General features: G+C 48.0%; 1 protein-coding gene across 5 annotated transcripts in view; it reads right to left on the bottom strand.

The window, feature by feature from the left end:
* The window catches only part of LOC148509295 (uncharacterized), a 43,895-nt gene that overhangs the window by 10,531 nt on the left and 13,544 nt on the right, over positions 1 to 19,820 (bottom strand). For all 5 annotated transcript variants that reach the window (XM_088443363.1, XM_088443369.1, XM_088443367.1 and 2 more), the window contains exons 3-7: positions 18,565 to 18,702; positions 7,569 to 9,087; positions 4,396 to 4,568; positions 4,032 to 4,102; positions 1,090 to 1,185 (exon numbers count right to left, since the gene is read on the bottom strand). In XM_088443363.1, coding sequence (XP_088299489.1) covers positions 1,090 to 1,185; positions 4,032 to 4,102; positions 4,396 to 4,568; positions 7,569 to 9,087; positions 18,565 to 18,702 — 1,997 coding nt within the window. The remainder of the gene's footprint in view (positions 1 to 1,089; positions 1,186 to 4,031; positions 4,103 to 4,395; positions 4,569 to 7,568; positions 9,088 to 18,564; positions 18,703 to 19,820) is intronic.

Here is a 19,820-nt window from a genome sequence, read left to right as displayed (position 1 = left end):
CTGTACTGACCACCTGCAGTAATACACAGTACATGCTGGTACTGAGCACCTGCAGTAATGCACAATACATACTGGTACTCACCACCTGCAGTAATGCACAATACATACTGGTACTCACCACCTGCAGTAATACACAATACATACTGGTACTCACCACCTGCAGTAATACACAATACATACTGGTACTCACCACCTGCAGTAATGCACAATACATACTGGTACTGACCACCTGCAGTAATGCACAATACATACTGGTACTGAGCACCTGCAGTAATGCACAATACATACTGGTACTCACCACCTGCAGTAATGCACAACACATACTGGTACTCACCACCTGCAGTAATGCACAATACATACTGGTACTGAGCACCTGCAGTAATACACAGTACATGCTGGTACTGAGCACCTGCAGTAATGCACAATACATACTGGTACTCACCACCTGCAGTAATGCACAACACATACTGGTACTCACCACCTGCAGTAATGCACAATACATACTGGTACTCACCACCTGCAGTAATACACAGTACATACTGGTACTGAGCACCTGCAGTAATACACAATACATACTGGTACTTACCACCTGCAGTAATACACAATACATACTGGTACTTACCACCTGCAGTAATACACAATACATACTGGTACTGAGCACCTGCAGTAATACACAATACATACTGGTACTGACCACCTGCAGTAATACACAGTACATACTGGTACTGACCACCTGCAGTAATGCACAACACATACTGGTACTGACCACCTGCAGTAATACACAGTACATACTGGTACTGACCACCTGCAGTAATGCACAATACATACTGGTACTGACCACCTGCAGTAATGCACAATACATACTGGTACTGACCACCTGCAGTAATAGACAATAAATATTGTATCTGGTAACAGCCATGACAGAAAATGCAGGACAGGGCTGCGTAAAACCAGGAAAAGTGCCTTTTACATTACAGAAGGAATTGGGGGGGTGACTGTAGGTGGTATTATACTGGTGCTGTAAACATTGAGGTCACTTACTACAAATTCTGTCCCCATGCAGCCACCAACAACCAGACCCAGTCTCACCTGTCAGCTCATATGCCCCCATCTTAGCCTGACGGCTGCCCTGAGACAGGGGACGGAACTTCATAGCTGGGTGCATCCTGCGGGAGGCGGCATACGCTGTAAGAGAGGGCAATTGTTACACAGTGGTAGCAAAATGCAGGTTTCCATAACAAGCGTCTATGCAGCAACCTGTTGTGGTGCTTTATCAGATATTGACACTAGACTAATACCTTTTTCAAACCAAACTTTTAACCCGGGTTATTGCCGGGGCAACTTGGGTCCAGGTTTGGTGTGAAAGGGTCAAACCGGGTTGTGTTACCTAGGAATCTGACCTGTTACCTAGGAATCTGACCCTGGTAGCTACCAGGGTTGAATGCGGCACTGACCTGGGTAAAAGTGCGGTGTGAAAGATGCAACCCGGGTCATTTAACCTGGGTCCAGCCTAAAATGAAGTGATTGGCAGCTGCGGAGCAGTCACCACCCACTTCTTATGACCTCATCTTTGTGAGCCTGAACATCATCCATGTGTAATGGCACGCACGGGTTCAGTGTGAACATCTACCAGAGAATAACCCAGATTTAAGGTGCAGTGTGAAAGGGGTCTGAGCAGCTCTGAAGCGGGTCGGACCTGGCATTTTGGTATGAACGGTGTATTAGAGGGGTCTATAGCGCTGGGCTAATTAGCAGAGACATAACGGGGCAGACCTAATAAGTAACATAGGTAAATGGATCTGTTATTCTTGACAGAAGACAACAAAAACCTGTAACGTCTGCAGTGCCTGTTGGGCTGGGTTAGGAATGACTGAGTAGAATCATGGAGACATAACCTAAAGTAATACGGCCTGTGCGGTGTCTTCTAACCACCTTAACAGCGGCACCTTCAGGCAATCCGGGGATATTTCACCTCAATAACATTTCAATGATTTGTATCAGCAATAGCTTCCCCCTACAGCAAAGGTTCCATCATTCTGCGATGCCTAAAGGGTAGAGACATCTTTTGTAAATTCATGTGCTAGAATGAGGAATTGTTACCATGAAAACGGGCTAAACCCCATAAGGTGAAAGGGGATGTAGTTTAGATCTCGGCTGCTGGGCTGCAGACGCTCAGAATACCGGTGCCCAGAATCCTACACCAGTCAGAATCCCGGAGCCGGCATCCCGACAGTAGGTATTGGGGTTAGGGGGAGAGGTAGGGATAGGCTGTGGGGTTTAGGGTTAGGGGGTTATATGTTTAGGCTGCAGGGAGGGAGGGGGGGGGGTTAGGTTTATGAGTAGGGTTAGGATACTTATCTGAAGGTGTCGGTATCCAAACCCTGTCGGGATGCCAGTGTCTGGATCCTGAGCGCCGGCATTCCATACCCAACTCAGTGAACCACCACTATGGATACATTTGACAGTGATACATGGGCAATATATACTGATTGCAGGCTCAGCTACTGTTGGTGAGCGGCCATGGTGAGATCTCTGGATTACAGTGTTTCTATGGCAATCGATTCAACCCAGAGTATACTTAATTATACCCGGCAAGCGGGTCCCCCCTCCTCTGCGGCGCCCTCTTCCCAGTGACATTTCAGGAAGATGGCAGTGCACAGTGAAAGAAATCTTTGCTCTCTAGTGCACATGGTTCTTCTTTGCCAAAACAAGTTATGATGCTGATGCGGGGGTGGGGGGGGTGGAGCGTTTGCACCTACTAGATCTGCCCCTGGCAGAGGTACAAACAGCATCCCCCTGTGCAGCATCGTTAACAATTTTAATCATAATTTTTTTGTAGGGGGTGTGGCCACACCCAATTAGACCACACCTCCTACATTCCCGACCCCTGGCGCTGACCTCTACGGCGCTGCAGAGAGATTTAGGTTTTTGCATACAAAAATAAATAAATGTATTTGCCCCCCCTTGAATTGGAACATGGTTCACTCAGGGGGACACTTTTTTTTTTGCTCCAGCTCAGAATTAGGCCAAGTGCCTGTTTTTTGTCCCCTATAAGACTGTATGTAATTTACACAGAGAAATGTTTCTATCCCAGTGTCCCGGGTTCCTCTCTATCTCTCTCTCTCTCTCATACTGGCTATGGCTGTGGGGACCGCCAAATTTCACTGCACAACCTGCCAGGGATGAAACATAACCCCACAGTCAGTGTCCCAGCAGCAGCAAGGGGCACAACAATTTTTATCAGAGAGTAATACTGGGAGTTTGCAGTTATTTTATGTGTCCAAAATAAAACTGATTTGTGTCAAAATAAAATATTTTTTAATGGATACCTGTGGCCGGAGGCTGGCCACACGAGGCTAATGGCGGCCGCAGCACTGAAAGGGTTAACCCGCTGTGCTAGCGGCGCCAAATTTAAAGAGACAAAGGGCGCCGCCATGTTTAAATGTATTACCGGCGCTAGGCAGTAATACATTTACATGTGTTTTGTGCTGTCACGGCCGGACCCGCTCTGTGGCCACGGCAGCGCTGTGATTTAACCCCTGATGCAGCTGTTTCAAGCGCCGCATGCTGCTGGAGTGGAGCTCCGGCCGAGTGGCGATGGCAGTGTTAACCACCGGCGCGATGCACGGGGGTGGGGGTTGACTGCCAGGGCCACATCCCCGGATCATCTCCTGCGGAGCGGCAGTGAGGGCTCCACACTGGGGACCAGGCGCCTGGCTTCCGGAGCCCCAGAGGACTCGGGGCAGGGAGCAGCCAAGTGCTCCATGCTGGGGACAGGGAGCTTCGCTCCCGGCGGCCCCAGCACTCAGATCATTACTGTCCCGCACGGCAAGGGCTAAACGATCACACCACGGGAGACAGAGTAAGCCGGTCAAGACAGGGAGACAGGGAGAAGACGGACAAGACTCACAGACTGGCCTCTTCTATAGTTCTTCCCACAGATAATATTACATACGTGGTAAAAGCTGAGAAAAGCATCCGCAAAGAAGAGTAATTCCCGCAGCATTATCATCATCACAATGACATCTTACCGTCCTCAGGGCTGGAAAATATTCCCAGCGCATGAGCCTCATCCACCCACTTCAGCTGGAAGCCTTTATCTCTGTGGGGAACAAAATAAAACTGGTTAATCCATTTACCCCTCTCTTAGCTACATTTAAGAGAGACTGGTTATATGAAGAGACAAAGCCGTTCAATATGATCCCTATACACCAACTTCTAAGACATCAGTCTGTAGCAATGGCTATTGAATGGTTGTCTTACAGCTGTTATAGTACTATGTATTACTAGTAGCATAGGCAATCCCATAGCTCTCCTACTGTCGCTGATTAGTTACAAGGCTCAGCATGCTCCAGCAGTCAGGCGGATTACACGTCCCATAGTGATCCCTATTACCTGTACTCTGTAAAGGGCTCTATCAGATCTTCTGTGCGGAGCTCGGCAGAGAAGCCATACACCTCGATAATGTGCCCAAATCTCCCCCGATCCACCTGCGTTTCTGTAAACTCTGAGAAATCCCCCAGCAGGGGCTGGATGTGGATATCCTTCTCACAAACGTGGGCACTGATCTGTCGGGAAGCAGAAAAATGGGTTTTATAGGTAAAAGCAGTGAAGTTGCACATTACCCAGAGCGGACTGCACACAGACCGAGCATAGGCTTGGTATCCTACATTGGTATCAAAGTCATAGCTAAACACAGGCAACTGGAAACCGCCCTCCCCGGCCCACACCATGACCACAACAGCAATAGTATATTTATGATTTTACTACAGCTGCATGTTTTACAGATCACCTCAGTATCACAAATGAAATCATTACCACCACCCATGAATCTTTTAAAATGTGTTAGCAAGTAATGAATACACCTGTGCATAAACCCAGAGAAACGGAAAACATGCAACGTTAGGGGTACACTGCTATAGACCATTAATATTGTTAATAATGTATAATATGCACTATCCAATGTACACAGTTGAGTCACATTATTATGACCACCAGCTAATAGCCAGAGTAACCGCCGTGTGCAGCACAGACAGCAGCTAGACGGGCTGGGAGTGACTGAATAAGGTGCCGGTAGGTTGGCACAGGTATCTGGGGCTGTGCTGACTGCAGTGCATCCCACAGCTGCTGGAGGGTGCGTGGTGGAGTCTCCATAGAGTGAACACAATGATAGAGGTGGTCCCACAGTTGCTCAATTGGGTTGAAGTCTGGGAGGAATTAGGGGGCCAGAGAAGTACTTGGAAGTCTTGGTCGTGCTCGTCCAACCACTGTCGGACATTTCTAGCCATGTGACATGTCGCATTGTCTTGCTGGAAGAACCCATCCACCTCAGGGAAGACAATCAGCATGTATGGGTGTACGTGCTCTGCAAGGATGGATTCATAACCAATTCGGTTGAGGGTGCCTTCCACATGGATGAGTGGGCCCAGAGAAAGCCATGAAAACTTTCCCCAGACCATAACGCTGCCACCACCAGCTTGTGTTCTTCCAGCAATGGTTGCAGGGTGTTTGTTCTCCGATGTTTCTCGCCTGACACGCCAACGTCCATCCGTTCGATGAAGCAGAAAACGTGACTCATCGGAGAAGGTAACCCTTCAGGAATCAGCGGAGGTCCAATTCCGATACAGGAGTGATAATTTAAGCCTTTTGCACCAATGCACCTTCGTTAGCATAGGTGCAGTGACCATCCGTTTGCTTCAGAGCCCCATACGCAGCTGGGTTTCGCTGAACTGTCGTTTTAGACACACGTCTGGTGGTCCCCAGGTTCATTCTGACGGTGAGCTGCTCCATTGTAGTGTGTCGGTCGGCCCTCACGCACCTGCATAGCCCACGTTCACCTCTCACATCAATGACATGTCGCGCTCCGCAGTTTCCTTGTCAGTTATTCGCAATGGTGCCATTTGTCCAGTCACGATACACCTTCACCACAGCAGCACGGGAACCGTTCACAAACTGCGCTGTTACAGAAACACTGCCATCCCTGGCCCGATAAACCAATAATCACCCCTTTTTGCAATTCTGATAAATCGCCCCTTTTACCCTTGACAGCAACGAGTTATATGAGCGCAGATGGCCTATCGCACACCTTACTTCATGGGCAACACGCTGCCAATGTCAAATGTAGGAGGTGGTCATAATAATCCCACTACAGCCCTAACTGTGCAGAGTTTGTATATTCTCCCTGTGCTTGCGTGGGTTTCCTCCGGGTACTCCGGTTTCCTCCCACATTCCAAAAATATACTGGTAGGTTAATTGGCTCCCAACAACTAGTGTGTGTGTGTGAGCATGTGGTAGGGAATATAGATTGTAAGCTCCACTGGGGCAAGGACTGATGTGAATGGCCAACTATTCTCTGTAAAGCGCTGCGGAATATGTGTGCGCTATATAAATAACTGGTAATATATAAATAATGTGACTGGACTGTGTATAAGGAGACCATGTGTACATGTATTTCCAGGTTGTTTTGCCAATCCCCCAGACTCCTGTAATTGGCTCAATGACACGCAGAGCAGGTGACTTGGTTTGCAGAATGCTGCCCACATCCTACTACCACATCTAAGCCCCCATTTATTAATGATCGCTATTGCAATGTGATCTGGGCATGACAATACCGCCCCCGATCGCACTGCAATATGCAGTCATAGCGCCCGAATGTATCCCTTGGTGGGCTGCCAGTAGAAATCCTGTGTTTGTCCCTGCATATTTGTCCTGGATTTTACATGTAATTATACAACCACATAACCCCCTGATTTTACCTCATCTTACCACAAGGTGGCACTAGCTAGCTTTGAATGTCATTCATATAGGAATATATCAAGTTACTGAATGCTACATTTGCTCAACAACATTAAGGAGGACTACTACACATAAATGCAAGTTGTAGGTTTTCTTTTTATCAATGAGCTCCTAATATTATATATACCTTGACACACCAGGAATTTTAAATAGCCAGAAAGGCACATTCAAGCCGAGGGATCTATACCCTAGTAGAATTCGGCAGTAAAGAGTTGGATGTGCTGATGCTAATCATTCACCCTCCCTCTGTTATCCGTCTTGGGGTAACTTCTCCCTTCCTCAGTATTCAAACTAGGGGTGCAACTGGCACACTTGGTAGCTCCAAATAATCCAGAGGTAGGCACGGTCTCATCAATCATAGTTATTGGTAATAAAACGTCAGAAAATGGACACTTGGATGTGTAAACATCTCTCCAGTACCATCACCAGCTCTTTAAAGTGCCTGTAATTATTTTTGCCGCCTTTGGCAAGATTTCCTGCCCCTACCTATCTACTACCCAGCCATCGCTGCATGGAACAATGGGGCCTACTGAATGTTGCCTAACCCTGGCTTGAATGACCTGAGGACTTCCTCTGTCATCTATCTGGGGTAACTCCTGTCCATGGTTATACTCTTCCTCATCATCATTACTGTTCTCCGCCCTATGCAGCATATTCATGGCCAATATGGTATACCATGTGCAGCTACTGCCCTGTATGTCTCCGCTCTAACACAAATCCGTGCTCCCCACCATCATCAGGTAACTCCTCAATGCAAATATATCAGTACTCACCTCTGTCAGGATTTGCTCCAGTATCTTCTGTTGGTCTTCAGCACTGTGCACTGGCTCTGCCACAGCTGTCCCCTTGGGATGGCTGCTTGCTGAGGGCACGTCTGTCACGGTTTGCTCTCCTCCCTCGGTCTTCATGTGCGATATGGGCACCTCTGCACCACTATTATCTTCCACTCTGTCTCCTGTCTCTGGTGGTGAGTTCTCCCCCTTATTTGTCTTATCTTCCTCACCCACTTCTAAAAGCACCTTTATTTTCTCTTCATTCCTAGACAGATTCCATCCCTCACTCCTAGTGTCACAGACATCTGCTGTTCCCTTCTCTAAATCTGGGCTTCCATTCTTTACTGATTCAGTTATGTTCTCCCTCTTCTCATCCTTGTTTATGTGTTCCTCCACCAAAGGTATGCATTTCTCCTCTTCCTTACACTCCACCCGTTCCCTTTCCTGTAATAGCCCTGTGGAATAATGATCTACCACAATATGAAATGTATTTATTTTATCTTCACAACACTCTGCATGTTCTGTCCCTGTTTCATCCTGAACCACCGCTCTCATCTGTGTCTTACTTGGAAACACTGTTTTTGCCTTCTCTGGTTTGTCATAGTTCTTTAGTGGTTCCATCTGGTACCCTGAGCTGCCATCTGGTACTTCCTGGACCAGGTCTCTGTCCACTGGCACAACCTGGCCCGCTGCCCCGTCCCCAGACGCCACCTGGCCCACTTCCCCGTCCCCAGACACCTCCTGGCCCACTGCCCCGTCCCCAGACACCACCTGGCCCACTGCCCCGTCCCCAGACACCACCTGGCCCCTTGCTTTCTTATACAATACCTCTTGGTCCTCTAATATCTTCTTGGTTTGATTATGGCACAGTCCCTCTTCTATCTCTGCTTTGTAGGGTGATCTTTTCTGAGCACCTTCCTGAGCTCTACGATCGCTCTTCTCAGGCACCTCTTGGTCCCCCACTAGTTCCACAGCCTCATCCATACAATCAGCTCTCTTCTTTGCCTCACACTTTCCCTCCTGTACATCCTGGCTCTGTTCGTTCACAGCTGGCACCTCTTGGCTACCTGGATTTTGTACAGGCACACCCTGGCTATCTGATTTCTTCTCTCCCACATCCTGCTCCTCTTCCCTTCCCTGTGGTACACCTGCTCCCATCCCTGCTTCATCCAATAATTTTCCCGCTATTTGTTGTTGCTGAAGACCCTGTGCGTTTCTTTTTTCATCACCACCATGCTTATCCAATACTCTCCTCCTCTGTTTCTCCCTCCCTAATGACTCTCCAGCTTCCTCCTCTCCTCTTCCCATTCCATGACTTCTGTGCTCATCCTGGCCTTTCCTCCACGGTTTCCCTCGAGCTTCATAAAACGCTCGGTCTGGCCTCCCATTTTTTCGCTGCTTCCAGTTTTGTCTTCCTCTGCCAGTCTCCCATTTTTTGTTGTATGAGGAGCCACGACGAAACCAACCACGATTTTGATCATGAGCACTGGCTCTGGGCTCTCCTTCCTGTACAGGTAACCTGGAATTGTACAGTTTAACAGTTACATTACAGTTTGTCTACAGATAACATGTTCAACATTCTGATTTAAATATAATGTGCGCACTGTGAGCACCACTAACACAACACAGATCACATAAGCCTAGTGTCCGGTCCGATTGTTGTCATCTGAAGTGTACTCAATAAAACTTAACTCAAATATGTAAAAAAAACTCATCAACATTGTTAAGGTGCCTACACACATAGCGATGTGTTCCCAATCCAACCTGAGGCACGATTTCCCCTGAACTCTCCCCAGGCAGCTCCCCGGCAGTCGTGGTCACGATTTGGAGTAAAAACATGTCCAATCTGACTTCAGATCTATCGTGCATCCAGTGCATTGTGTCCCAGATTGGCAAATCTGCCCTACAGCACGGCAGATCTGAAGATGCGATGTACGACGAGCAGGGACGCGCATCGGCATCGCGATCGTGAGTAGAAACTCACGATTTGGGAATATTTTACACGATGTCAAAATCGGGCAAATCGTGAAAATAAAAATCGCTGTGTGTAGGCAAATTAGAATGTTCCTGTTGGGAAAGACTTGTACCTCATTACATAGTGGTGCCACTTGGGAGCATGGTTGTGATATCACAAGAGGGAGGCAGGGTCACGTCGCATAAGGCACCCCCACAATAACTAATGCAGAGCATTCGTGGTGTAAATCAACAAGAGATAATACAAAAAAAGGGTTATGGTTATGTGTCAAACTTAGCACATTACTTTGGTCAGCAGTTAGGTGACAAATATAAAGAGATGGTTTATGCATGTGTAGCCTACCAGAGCCACTGTCCCAGCTCAGAGAACCAACTACAAAGAGTTCTGCGCACTCACTGCCTAGGGGACTCCATTACTCAGAACCACCACTAAACAATGAAGACTGGAAGCTGTGGTCATGAAAATAGGCTATGCGGGAGTGGGCATGTTACAGACCCATTGGGGGCGGGGTTACCTGACACGGATAAGGGAAGTAGGGTGGTTACACCGTTTTATTCCCCAGAGACCTGAAACAATTACTCTGCTGTTGAAAGAAGCAAAGAAAAAGCAAAGTATAAAAAAACATAATATATTTATGCCACCCTAGGCATGTTATTAGATGCCACATGTGATAAATGCAGCTGTGGGTATTGTTGGCACATGATATGTAAGCAAGACCTGCAGGAACATCCATCTCACCACACTCCCCAAAGTGGAAAAGGCCTTTGTGAGGTTGTGTAGATTTGGGGTGCACTCTGCAGAAAGTCTTGTGGTGTATTTCAGGCTAGCAACTTACACTCTCCATTATCCTTACATCCAACTCAGCTGTGGAACATATTCTAAGACAATGACTACTAAACAATCCAGCATTAACATATCTAAGACCACATAATTAATACCAGGTACAGCTATATTAAAGTTTATTTTCTTTCCATACATCAGCAATTGATTGCAGCAATTGATTGTGTATAAAAATCTTTCCCTTTTTCAATCGATTGCAGAATTGCCACAATCGATTGAAAAAATAAGAGATATGGTAAGAACTTACCCTTGTTATCTGTATTTCTACGAAGTCCACAGGGTTCCACAGGATACCTTGGGGTATAGGCGATGACGTCAGACATCGGGCACCACAGAGTTAATTTTCAGCTTCCCAGGATGCACTGGGGTCCCTCTCCTATACCCTGCCCCCTAGCCAGGGCAAGTCAGTTACGTAACAAGCCATAGGCCGGAGGAGAAGAAAGTGAGAGAAAAAAGTCTGGAACACACAAGAATCACATTCTCACCAGAGGGAGACGGAAAAAACGGTGACCAGAGCAAAGCCCATCTGCACTACAGGTGCGACAGGCCGGGAGTCCTGTGGAACCCTATGGAATTCGTAGAAATAGAGATAACAAGGGTAAGTTCTTACCATCTCTCTTATTTTCTACATCAGGGTCCAAAGTGTATCCACAGGATACCTTGGGGATGTCCCAAAGCAGGATCCCTTAAGTGTGGGGATGCTCCTGTGCTGGAAGGAAAAACCGCCGCCCGAAGGAAGCATCCTGAGAGGCGTAGGTATCAAATGCATAATACCTCACAAAGGTATGGACAGAAGACCACGTGGCTACCTTGCACAGCTGTACTGCAGAGGCACCACGGCGAGCTGCCCATGAAGGACCCACAGGCTGAGTAGAGTGAGCTTTAAGAGAGGATGGTACAGACAGGCCCTCGTGAATGTAAGCCTCAGAAATCGTCATGCGAATCCATCCTGCCAAGGTTTGCTTAGTGGCAGGAAAAACCCTTCTTATGGAAACCATAGAGGACAAACAGAGCCCGATTTCCTAAATGAACTGGTACGGTCAACATAAATCCTAAGAGCCCGTACCACATTCAAAGAGGCCTCACCAGCAGATAGGTCTGGGGAATTAAAGGCCGGTACTATAATTTCCTCATTGATGTGGAAACTAGACACCACCTTAGGTAGGAACCCAGGGCGAGTACGCAGCACTGCCCTGTCCCTATGAAAAATTAGGAATTGGGGGCGACAATGGCCAGAAGAAACACAGTCTTAGCTGAGAGCCATTTTAAATCCACTGAGCCCAGTGGTTCAAATGGCGGTCCTTGGAGAGCCCTAAGGACCGCAGCCAAGTCCCAAGGAGCCACAGGTTGAACAAAGGGAGGCTGTATGCAAAGTACACCTTGCATAAAAGTGTGGACATCAGGAAGTGTAGCAATCCTACACTGAAACCACACAGAGGGCGGAAACCTGCACCTTCAGTGAAGCAAGGCGAAGACCGTGATCAAGCCCACTTGTAGGAAAGCCAAAAACTTGGATATCCTAAAAACCTGAGGATCACAGCCTCTAGGTCGACACCATTCAAAGAAAGTATGCCACACTCTGTAGTAAATTCTTGCAGAAGCCGGCTTCCGAGCATGGTGTTAACAGAGCTGGAAAAACCCCTGGACCTCAAGAGGACAGTCTCAACAGCCACGCCGTCAAAGACAGACGGCCCAGGTCCGGGTGATGGCAAGGACCTTGAGACAATAGGCTCGGACGTAGAGGCAACCACATCGGAGAGTCTATGGATTGGCTCCTGCGATCTGAGTACCAGTGTCGTCTGGGCCACGCTGGAGCCATCAGCAGGAGCGTGCCGCCTTCTTGCTTGAAGTTGCAAATCACTCGAGGAAGGGAGAATGGAGGGAAGAGGTACACAAACTGGAAGGTCCACCGGACCGACAGAGTGTCTACCAGAAGTGCCTCTGTGTCTCTTGTTCTTGACCCGTACACAGGAAGCTTGTTGTTTTGTCGGTAGGCCATGAGGTCTATCTCTGGAAGGACCCACTTGTTCACCAGTAGCTGAAACACCTCCTGGTGAAGAGACCACTCTCCTGGATGCATGTCTTGACGGCTGAGAAAGTCTGCTTCCCAGTTGAGGACTACTGGTATGAACACTGCCCAGATGGTAGGAAGATTGCCTTCCGCCCACACTAAAATGTGGGACACCTCTGTCAGGGCCGCCTGACTGCGGGTTCCTCCTTGGCGGTTTATGTAAGCCATCGTGGTGGCGTTGTCCGACTGCACCTGCACGGGCTTTCTGTGGAGGACATGTCTTGCTTGTTGGAGAGTTTTGAATACTGCCCTTAGTTCCAATATATTGATTGGAAGCGCAGATTCTGCTGGCGTCCACCTTCCCTGGAAGAAGTGTCGACCCGGCACTGCTCCCCAACCTCGGAGACTAGCATCTCTCGTCAGAAGGACCCAGTATGCAATCCAAATGGGGTGCCTAATGTTCGGGTGAGTAGTCTGCAGCCACCAGGCTAATGACAGACGTACCGCCGGTGACAGCACCATTGTGTGTCCTTATCCGGTGGGGAAACCCATTTAATCTGGACAGGATCCACTTCTGCAGAGGTCTGGAGTGAAACTGGGCAAACTCCACCATGTCGAACATCGACACCATGGATCCCAGTAACGTCATTGTCGAGTGAATAGACATCCGGCAACTCTGCAGGCAACTGCGTACCTTTGCCTGTAATGCAGAGATCTTTTCCTCCATCACAAAGATCCTCTAATGTTGGGAGTCCAACAGGGCTCCGAGATGGAGCATCCTCTGTGATGGCACCAGGGATGACTTCTTCCAGTCTATCAGCCAGCCATGAGCCTGCAACACAGAGACTGTCACAATTGCAGATGGCGCTGAAGGATCTCTGGAGACCGTGCCAACAGCAGAAGGTCGTCCAGATAGGGCAACAAGCGGACCCCCTGTATCCGCAGGTGGGCTGCCATGACTTTGGGAAACACTTGAGGTGCTGTTGCCAGACCAAAGGGCAGTGCCTGATATTGGAAGTGTTGGTTTCCTACTGCAAACCTGAGGAAATGCTGGTGTGCTGGGACAATGGGGATATGCAGGTAAGCATCCTGAATATCTAGCGACACCATAAAATCCCCAGGCTCCATCACCAAAATGATGGAACGCAGGGTCTCCATCCTGAACCGAGGAACCCTCAAGAATTTGTTGAGTGATTTGAGGTTGAGGATGGGTCTGTAAGACCCACTGGGTTTCTGTACCAGAGTAAGATTGGAGTAATACCCCGATCCTCTCTGGGACAACGGGACCGGTACTATAACTCCAGCCTGGAGCATAGAGTGGAGTACCTTCTGGAATTCCCGGGCCGTGTCTTGGTCTGACTGAAGGCACGTGGTGAAAAACGGCTGGGAGGCCTCCGTCGGAACTAGAGGGCGTACCCCTGAGAGACCACTTCTCTTACCAAAGAGTCCACTGTTGTGAGACAACAGCACTGGGTGAACTGAAGAAGCCGACCTCCCACTTTGGGGTCCCCCAAGGGGAGGCCTGTCCCGTCAGGCTGAAGGCTTATCGACAGACTTGGGAGTAGGACGTCTTGTACTCCAGGTCTGCTTCTTTGGCTTGGCAGATTTCTTGGCCCCTGCCTGCCTAGGAAAGGACTGCACTTTGGACTTACCCTGGGCCCTATAGGGCCAAAAGGACGAAGTACCAGACCCTGATGGGACTGTTGCCGATGGCAGACACGCAGACTTAGTTGCTGCCAGTGTGGCCACAATTTTGTTCAGATCAGGGCCAAACAGGACCTGTCCATTAAAGGGCAAGCATTCCAATCACTTTTTGGAATCTGCGTCCGCTTTCCAAGAGAGCAACCATAGGGTGCGGCGAGCCGCCACTGCTGCTGAGGAGATTCTGGATGCGAGGAGCCCTATATCTAAGGCTGTAATAAATTAAGGGGTATATAGCGCTCTCAATCCTGTCTTGGAATTGTCCCTAGCTGCTCCACTGGTAGAGGTATCCCAACCTCTAAAAAATTGGTTAAATAAATGATTAATAGTGGTGCGCTCTGGGGCAATTGTGATATGTGGATAATGGGCCCGAAAAAAATGAAGGAAAAAAAAAATTATTTTAAAAGAAAGGAAAATGTCCAGCTAATGTCTCAACATAAAGTCCTGACTTGAATCTGTAGACAGTTTGTTCTTAGAATTATTTAGACAACTGAATAATGGCATGCGTTCCTAGTCCCTGACCGGGAATGTGTACAACAAAAAATCCTAGTGTCTCTTATGGAGTAGGATCTTTGGATAGTCTCAGAAAATATGTAGCTCTTAACGAGTTAATTTCGTGATGTCTGTAGGATGGATGTTCTTATATTGTGCTTGATGGTAACATACACCTCTTAATCCGCATTCCACCTCAAATATAATACATGGGCACAGTATCAGGGATCATGGTGAACACAATTGATGCAGGTAGGTAAGAAATGGATTGTACTTACCCAATATGTAGTATCGCTCCTGCTGGTTCTCCTTGTCCCGGTGCTCCTTCAAATGCTTCTGAGGGTGCTTGATACGTGGGGTATGCTGCTGCACACTAAGTGTTGTGGTACAAATTGTAATGCAGACTACAGTCTAATAAAACTTGATTTTATTCTATGACTCAAACGAGTCTCTAAATACACATCCTGTACACAGGAATCATGAACTCAAAGTCACTAAAGTATATGAAAAGTTCTCTCATAAAAAAATCATGTGGGTAAGGGGCGTGGCCCAACGCGTTTCATCCGATTTGCGGACTTTTTATGAGAGAACTTTTCATATACTTTAGTGACTTTGAGTTCATGATTCCTGTGTACAGGATGTGTATTTAGAGACTCGTTTGAGTCATAGAATAAAATCAAGTTTTATTAGACTGTAGTCTGCATTACAATTTGTACCACAACACTTAGTGTGCAGCAGCATACCCCACGTATCAAGCACCCTCAGAAGCATTTGCAGGAGCACCGGGACAAGGAGAACCAGCAGGAGCGATACTACATATTGGGTAAGTACAATCCATTTCTTACCTACCTGCATCAATTGTTTTCACCATGATCCCTGATACTGTGCCCATGTATTATATTTGAGGTGGAATGCGGATTAAGAGGTGTATGTTACCATAAAGCACAATATAAGAACATCCATCCTACAGACATCACGAAATTAACTCGTTAAGAGCTACATATTTTCTGAGACTATCCAAAGATCCTACTCCATAAGAGACACTAGGATTTTTTGTTGTACACATTCCCGGTCAGGGACTAGGAACGCATGCCATTATTCAGTTGTCTAAATAATTCTAAGAACAAACTGTCTACAGATTCAAGTCAGGACTTTATGTTGAGACATTAGCTGGACATTTTCCTTTCTTTTAAAATATTTTTTTTTTCCTTCATTTTTTTCGGGCCCATTATCCACATATCACAATTGCCCCAGAGCGCACCACTATTAATCATTTATTTAACCTATATCTAAGGCTGCCTCATTAATGTACGTGGCCATGTCTCTGAAGTTACCCACTAACTCCACCTGCTCAGGTGACGAGTCAGCGTCTAGAGACGTCTCCAAGCTATCAGCCCAGCGTTCCATAGCTCTGGCTACCCAGCACATGGCCATTGCCGGTCTGGATGCCTGCCCCCTGCCCCCCCCCCTCCCCCGCAGGGGAATAAATGGATTTTAGGCATATTTCAACCTTGTGATCCGTAACATCTTTTAGGGAGGACATGGAGGGCATGGGCAATGTAGCACTGACCAGATAGAGGAAATACAGTGACATCACCTTTAATATCCTTAAAGAAGGCATATTTGGATTTGGCCACGTGGGGGGGTCATCATCCTCAATAACCAAGGCCGCAGGGACAGCCCGTATAAGGCCTGGTATATATATTTTAGACTTCGACTCCGCCTCCTTAGTACGGGGGGGCTCCTGGTCTGAAAAGTCAAAAACCTCTCCGTCATCAGACGTCATGTCATCCTCATCATAATGAGCCGTCTGAGACACTAAAGGCCGCTTAGCAGGCCTCAATGATGACTCCCCCTACAAAACGTCCGTTAGGTGCTGTACCGTATTGGACAGTGAATTTACCCACGCAGGCTCTTGCGAGACCTGGGGGGGTTGAAAGTGGGAGACACTGGGGTACCATCAGCTGCCTGGGGAACCCCTGCATGGGAGATGACACTACAGACTGCTGTGATAACCCCATTTGGGGCAACACAGGGGGTGTGGTCAGCTGACCCACAAGGGTTGTAAGTGCCTTAGCAAAACAAGCCCAGGGTGGTTCCTGCACAGGCGCAAAGACAGTAAGCGAGCGTGATATCAGAAAACATGCCCTGCATAAACCCTCAGTGGTTACACCACCCTCCGCTATTGGTACATTACATGTGGTACACTTTAGCAGTAGGAGAAAATCACGTTCACTCTCAGACATGATGAGTACAATGGAGTGTATGTGACTCCCCCACAAATAAATGCTTTTATAGTGAGGCAATGACTACCCTGCAGCATCCCAAGGGCTTGTAGCAGAGAAAGGACAGGTTTAGTAAAATGGCTGACAGATAGTGAAAGTACAGTCAACAGCGCTAGCATTAAGTCACATACAATGCAGAAATAACTCTCTGCACTACCAGCACTATGATCAACTACACAGACACGCAGCCTGGTAGGAAACAGTGCTGCATACTCTGACCTTAGCTCGAAGGAGAGGTATGTGGGGGGACCCGGACCACACAGCCACCAGCTTCAGCGTCCAGCAGCGCTTGCACATCTGAATAAAATGGCTACCGAGGAGCAGAGTGGAGGTGAGCCCGGGGGAGGAACGCTGAACACAGCCCACCAAACCGCTGTGGAGAGGCACTGTGTAACGGGGGAGGCGCCGGCTGTCAGACTGGGAAGGCACGCTCCCCTGGCATGCTAGTAACCCCTGGGACGCTGGAGCGTATCCTCACCGCCGCAGCCCACTATCCCTGGTGGTCTAGTGGAAGCACAGGAACGGGTATCTGGCTCCACGCACATGCCTGTCCCCAGGGAGCCCCCTGCCTGGAGACAACAAGACTGTTATCGGCGGGGACCCTCCGCAGGACCCCGTCGCTTACCTGCCCCCTTGAATCCGGCCACAGTCAAGGTTATCTGGGGGTCACTGCTAGCTGTGACCCCAGATACCTACCAGCATCACCGGATCAGTACCGGCGTTCTGGTCCGGTGGGGTGTAGAAGCGACAGTATGGACGTCAGTACTGACTGTCCATGCTGTACAGCTCATCTTGTGCAGCCACAGCTGCCTTGAAGAAATTTTCAGGGGCTTTACAGCTCCCCTCTGTTATGGTGATCCGACTACAGGCCGGGTACCTACGAAACTGGCTTGCCCTGGCTAGGGGGCGGGATATAGGAGAGGGACCCCAATGCATCCTGGGAGGCTGAAAATGAACTCTGTGGTGCCCGATGTCTGACGTCATCGCCTATACCCCAAGGTGTCCTGTTGATACCCTATGGACCCTGATGTAGAAAGGGAAAGATTTTTATACACAATCGATTACAAATTGCACAATTGCTGCAATCAATGCTGATGTATGGGGGCCTTTACTTGTCTGGCACTTTGTCAGGGAATGGGATTGCATAGGGGGAGCAATCATTTGAATCTGCAGAGGCAAAGCCAGAGCAAATGAGAGCAGAAACATGCTAAATAAATGGCCACTAAACTATTGACTTATAAAGATAACAGCAAGTTAGAAGTCGTTTCTTAATATCTGCGGGAGTTTTATATGCTAATCATGGTCACATCTGTTTGTAATATACTAACTCCTTGAGTAATATTTTTTTAGGTTAACAGAATTGGCTTTACACTTTAGATAGAGAAGCAGAGCAATCCCAAACCATCGCCCACACAACTCAATCACATCTTTTGAGCAGAAGTATTTAAGATATGCATATTGTACCCAAAGACGTACACATACATAGGACCCCAAAACAACATTGTAACCTCTCTCACTATAGGGGTGATAGTAAGTGCCAGTAGTACACTAGAAAATGGCATGAATGCATGTATAACAATTTAATAGCAATAACAATGGTACAAATAAAAATACATGCAAAGCTAAAATGAATATAAAAATAGGCAAACTTTCCTTTGAGCGGAATAAAAAGTCCACTTTAACCACTCTCACCTGATGCCAGCATGGCAGATTACAGTTTGGCGCTGCCAGCCTTCACCCACTGAGAAGCTGCTCAAACTGCGGCGAGACTCGGTAAGCCGGTGAATCAGATATCGCAGGCGGCTGGAGACGGGAGGGAACAGCAAAACTCTGCACAGTAAGACAAAAGGCAGGTGGTCAATCACCTACAGTAGGCCTGAGCGTCTGGTAAATATGTATACATCCTGATAGGAAATAATGTCAATAATTTACCCAGAGCTTCTACAAAACAGGATCAACAAAATCCAACAAAGAGGTGAAAAACCGCCAAGTCTTGATTAAGCATTTTAAACTTTTGACAGTCATGTGTAAGTACGGCTATGGACAACAACTTGAATAATATTATTCCTACAGGGGGAGTTGGGTACCAACAGCGGCATCCCGACAGCCAGAATCCCGACACCCATAGGAAGTAACGGTAAGTATTTTTCTAACCCCCCCTCCCCGGTGCCTAACGCTAATCTCCCCCCCCTAGTGCCTAAACCTAACCTCTCTCTCCCTGCACCCTAATCCTAACACTCCCTGCCCAGTGCCTAATCCTAACTCTCCACCTAATGCCTAACCCCGCTACCTCCCCCTAACACCCCGATACTTACCTTCGGGATGCCGGCGGTCGGGATACTGGTGCCGGAATCCTGATCTGCCTGGATTTTGTCGCTGGTATCAAGACCGTCGGCATCCCGCACGGCGGGATGCCGACTACATCCCCTAGAGGGAATGTAGTTATGAGGCCAGCAGCCGCGATGCCTCCAGTCTCAATAGCTGCGGGGGGGGGGGGGGGGGGGGCAGAGTGTTGAGTGTTGGGGGGGGGGGAGCGTAGCGGGTTACATTTTATGCAGCACAGGTTTATCAGAGCTGAAAACCCTGCAACCACTTTTTTTGGGGGAAACCGCGGGTATCAGGAGCGTGCATACCCACGGTAATCCAAAATTGGGCGCAAGGTATTTTACCTCGCTAAACCTTGCGTCCAATTGAATATGCCCCTTTGTGATTGACTATACCGCACCTACTGTGAGTACTGGTATGCAACTACTGCTGATCACCTAAAAAAAAACCTTTATGGGTCTATTATAACACATAAGTGTAAGTGAGGTATGTCACCTCTACCTCTGTAAATACAATCTTATGAAGAAAGCATCCCAGGCATAAGGTACTTGCTTAAAAGTTGCATGATCCCGCTAAAGATACCTTTATAGGAGTCTTCCCCTTCTCTGAATAGTGAGTGGGAG

The sequence above is a fragment of the Taudactylus pleione genome, unplaced genomic scaffold, assembly GCF_031769625.1.
Source record: "Taudactylus pleione unplaced genomic scaffold, aTauple2 ptg000329l, whole genome shotgun sequence".
Lineage (NCBI taxonomy): Eukaryota > Metazoa > Chordata > Amphibia > Anura > Myobatrachidae > Taudactylus > Taudactylus pleione.
Note: the sequence above shows the minus strand (reverse complement) of the source record. Positions and strands in the feature narration are given on the sequence as shown.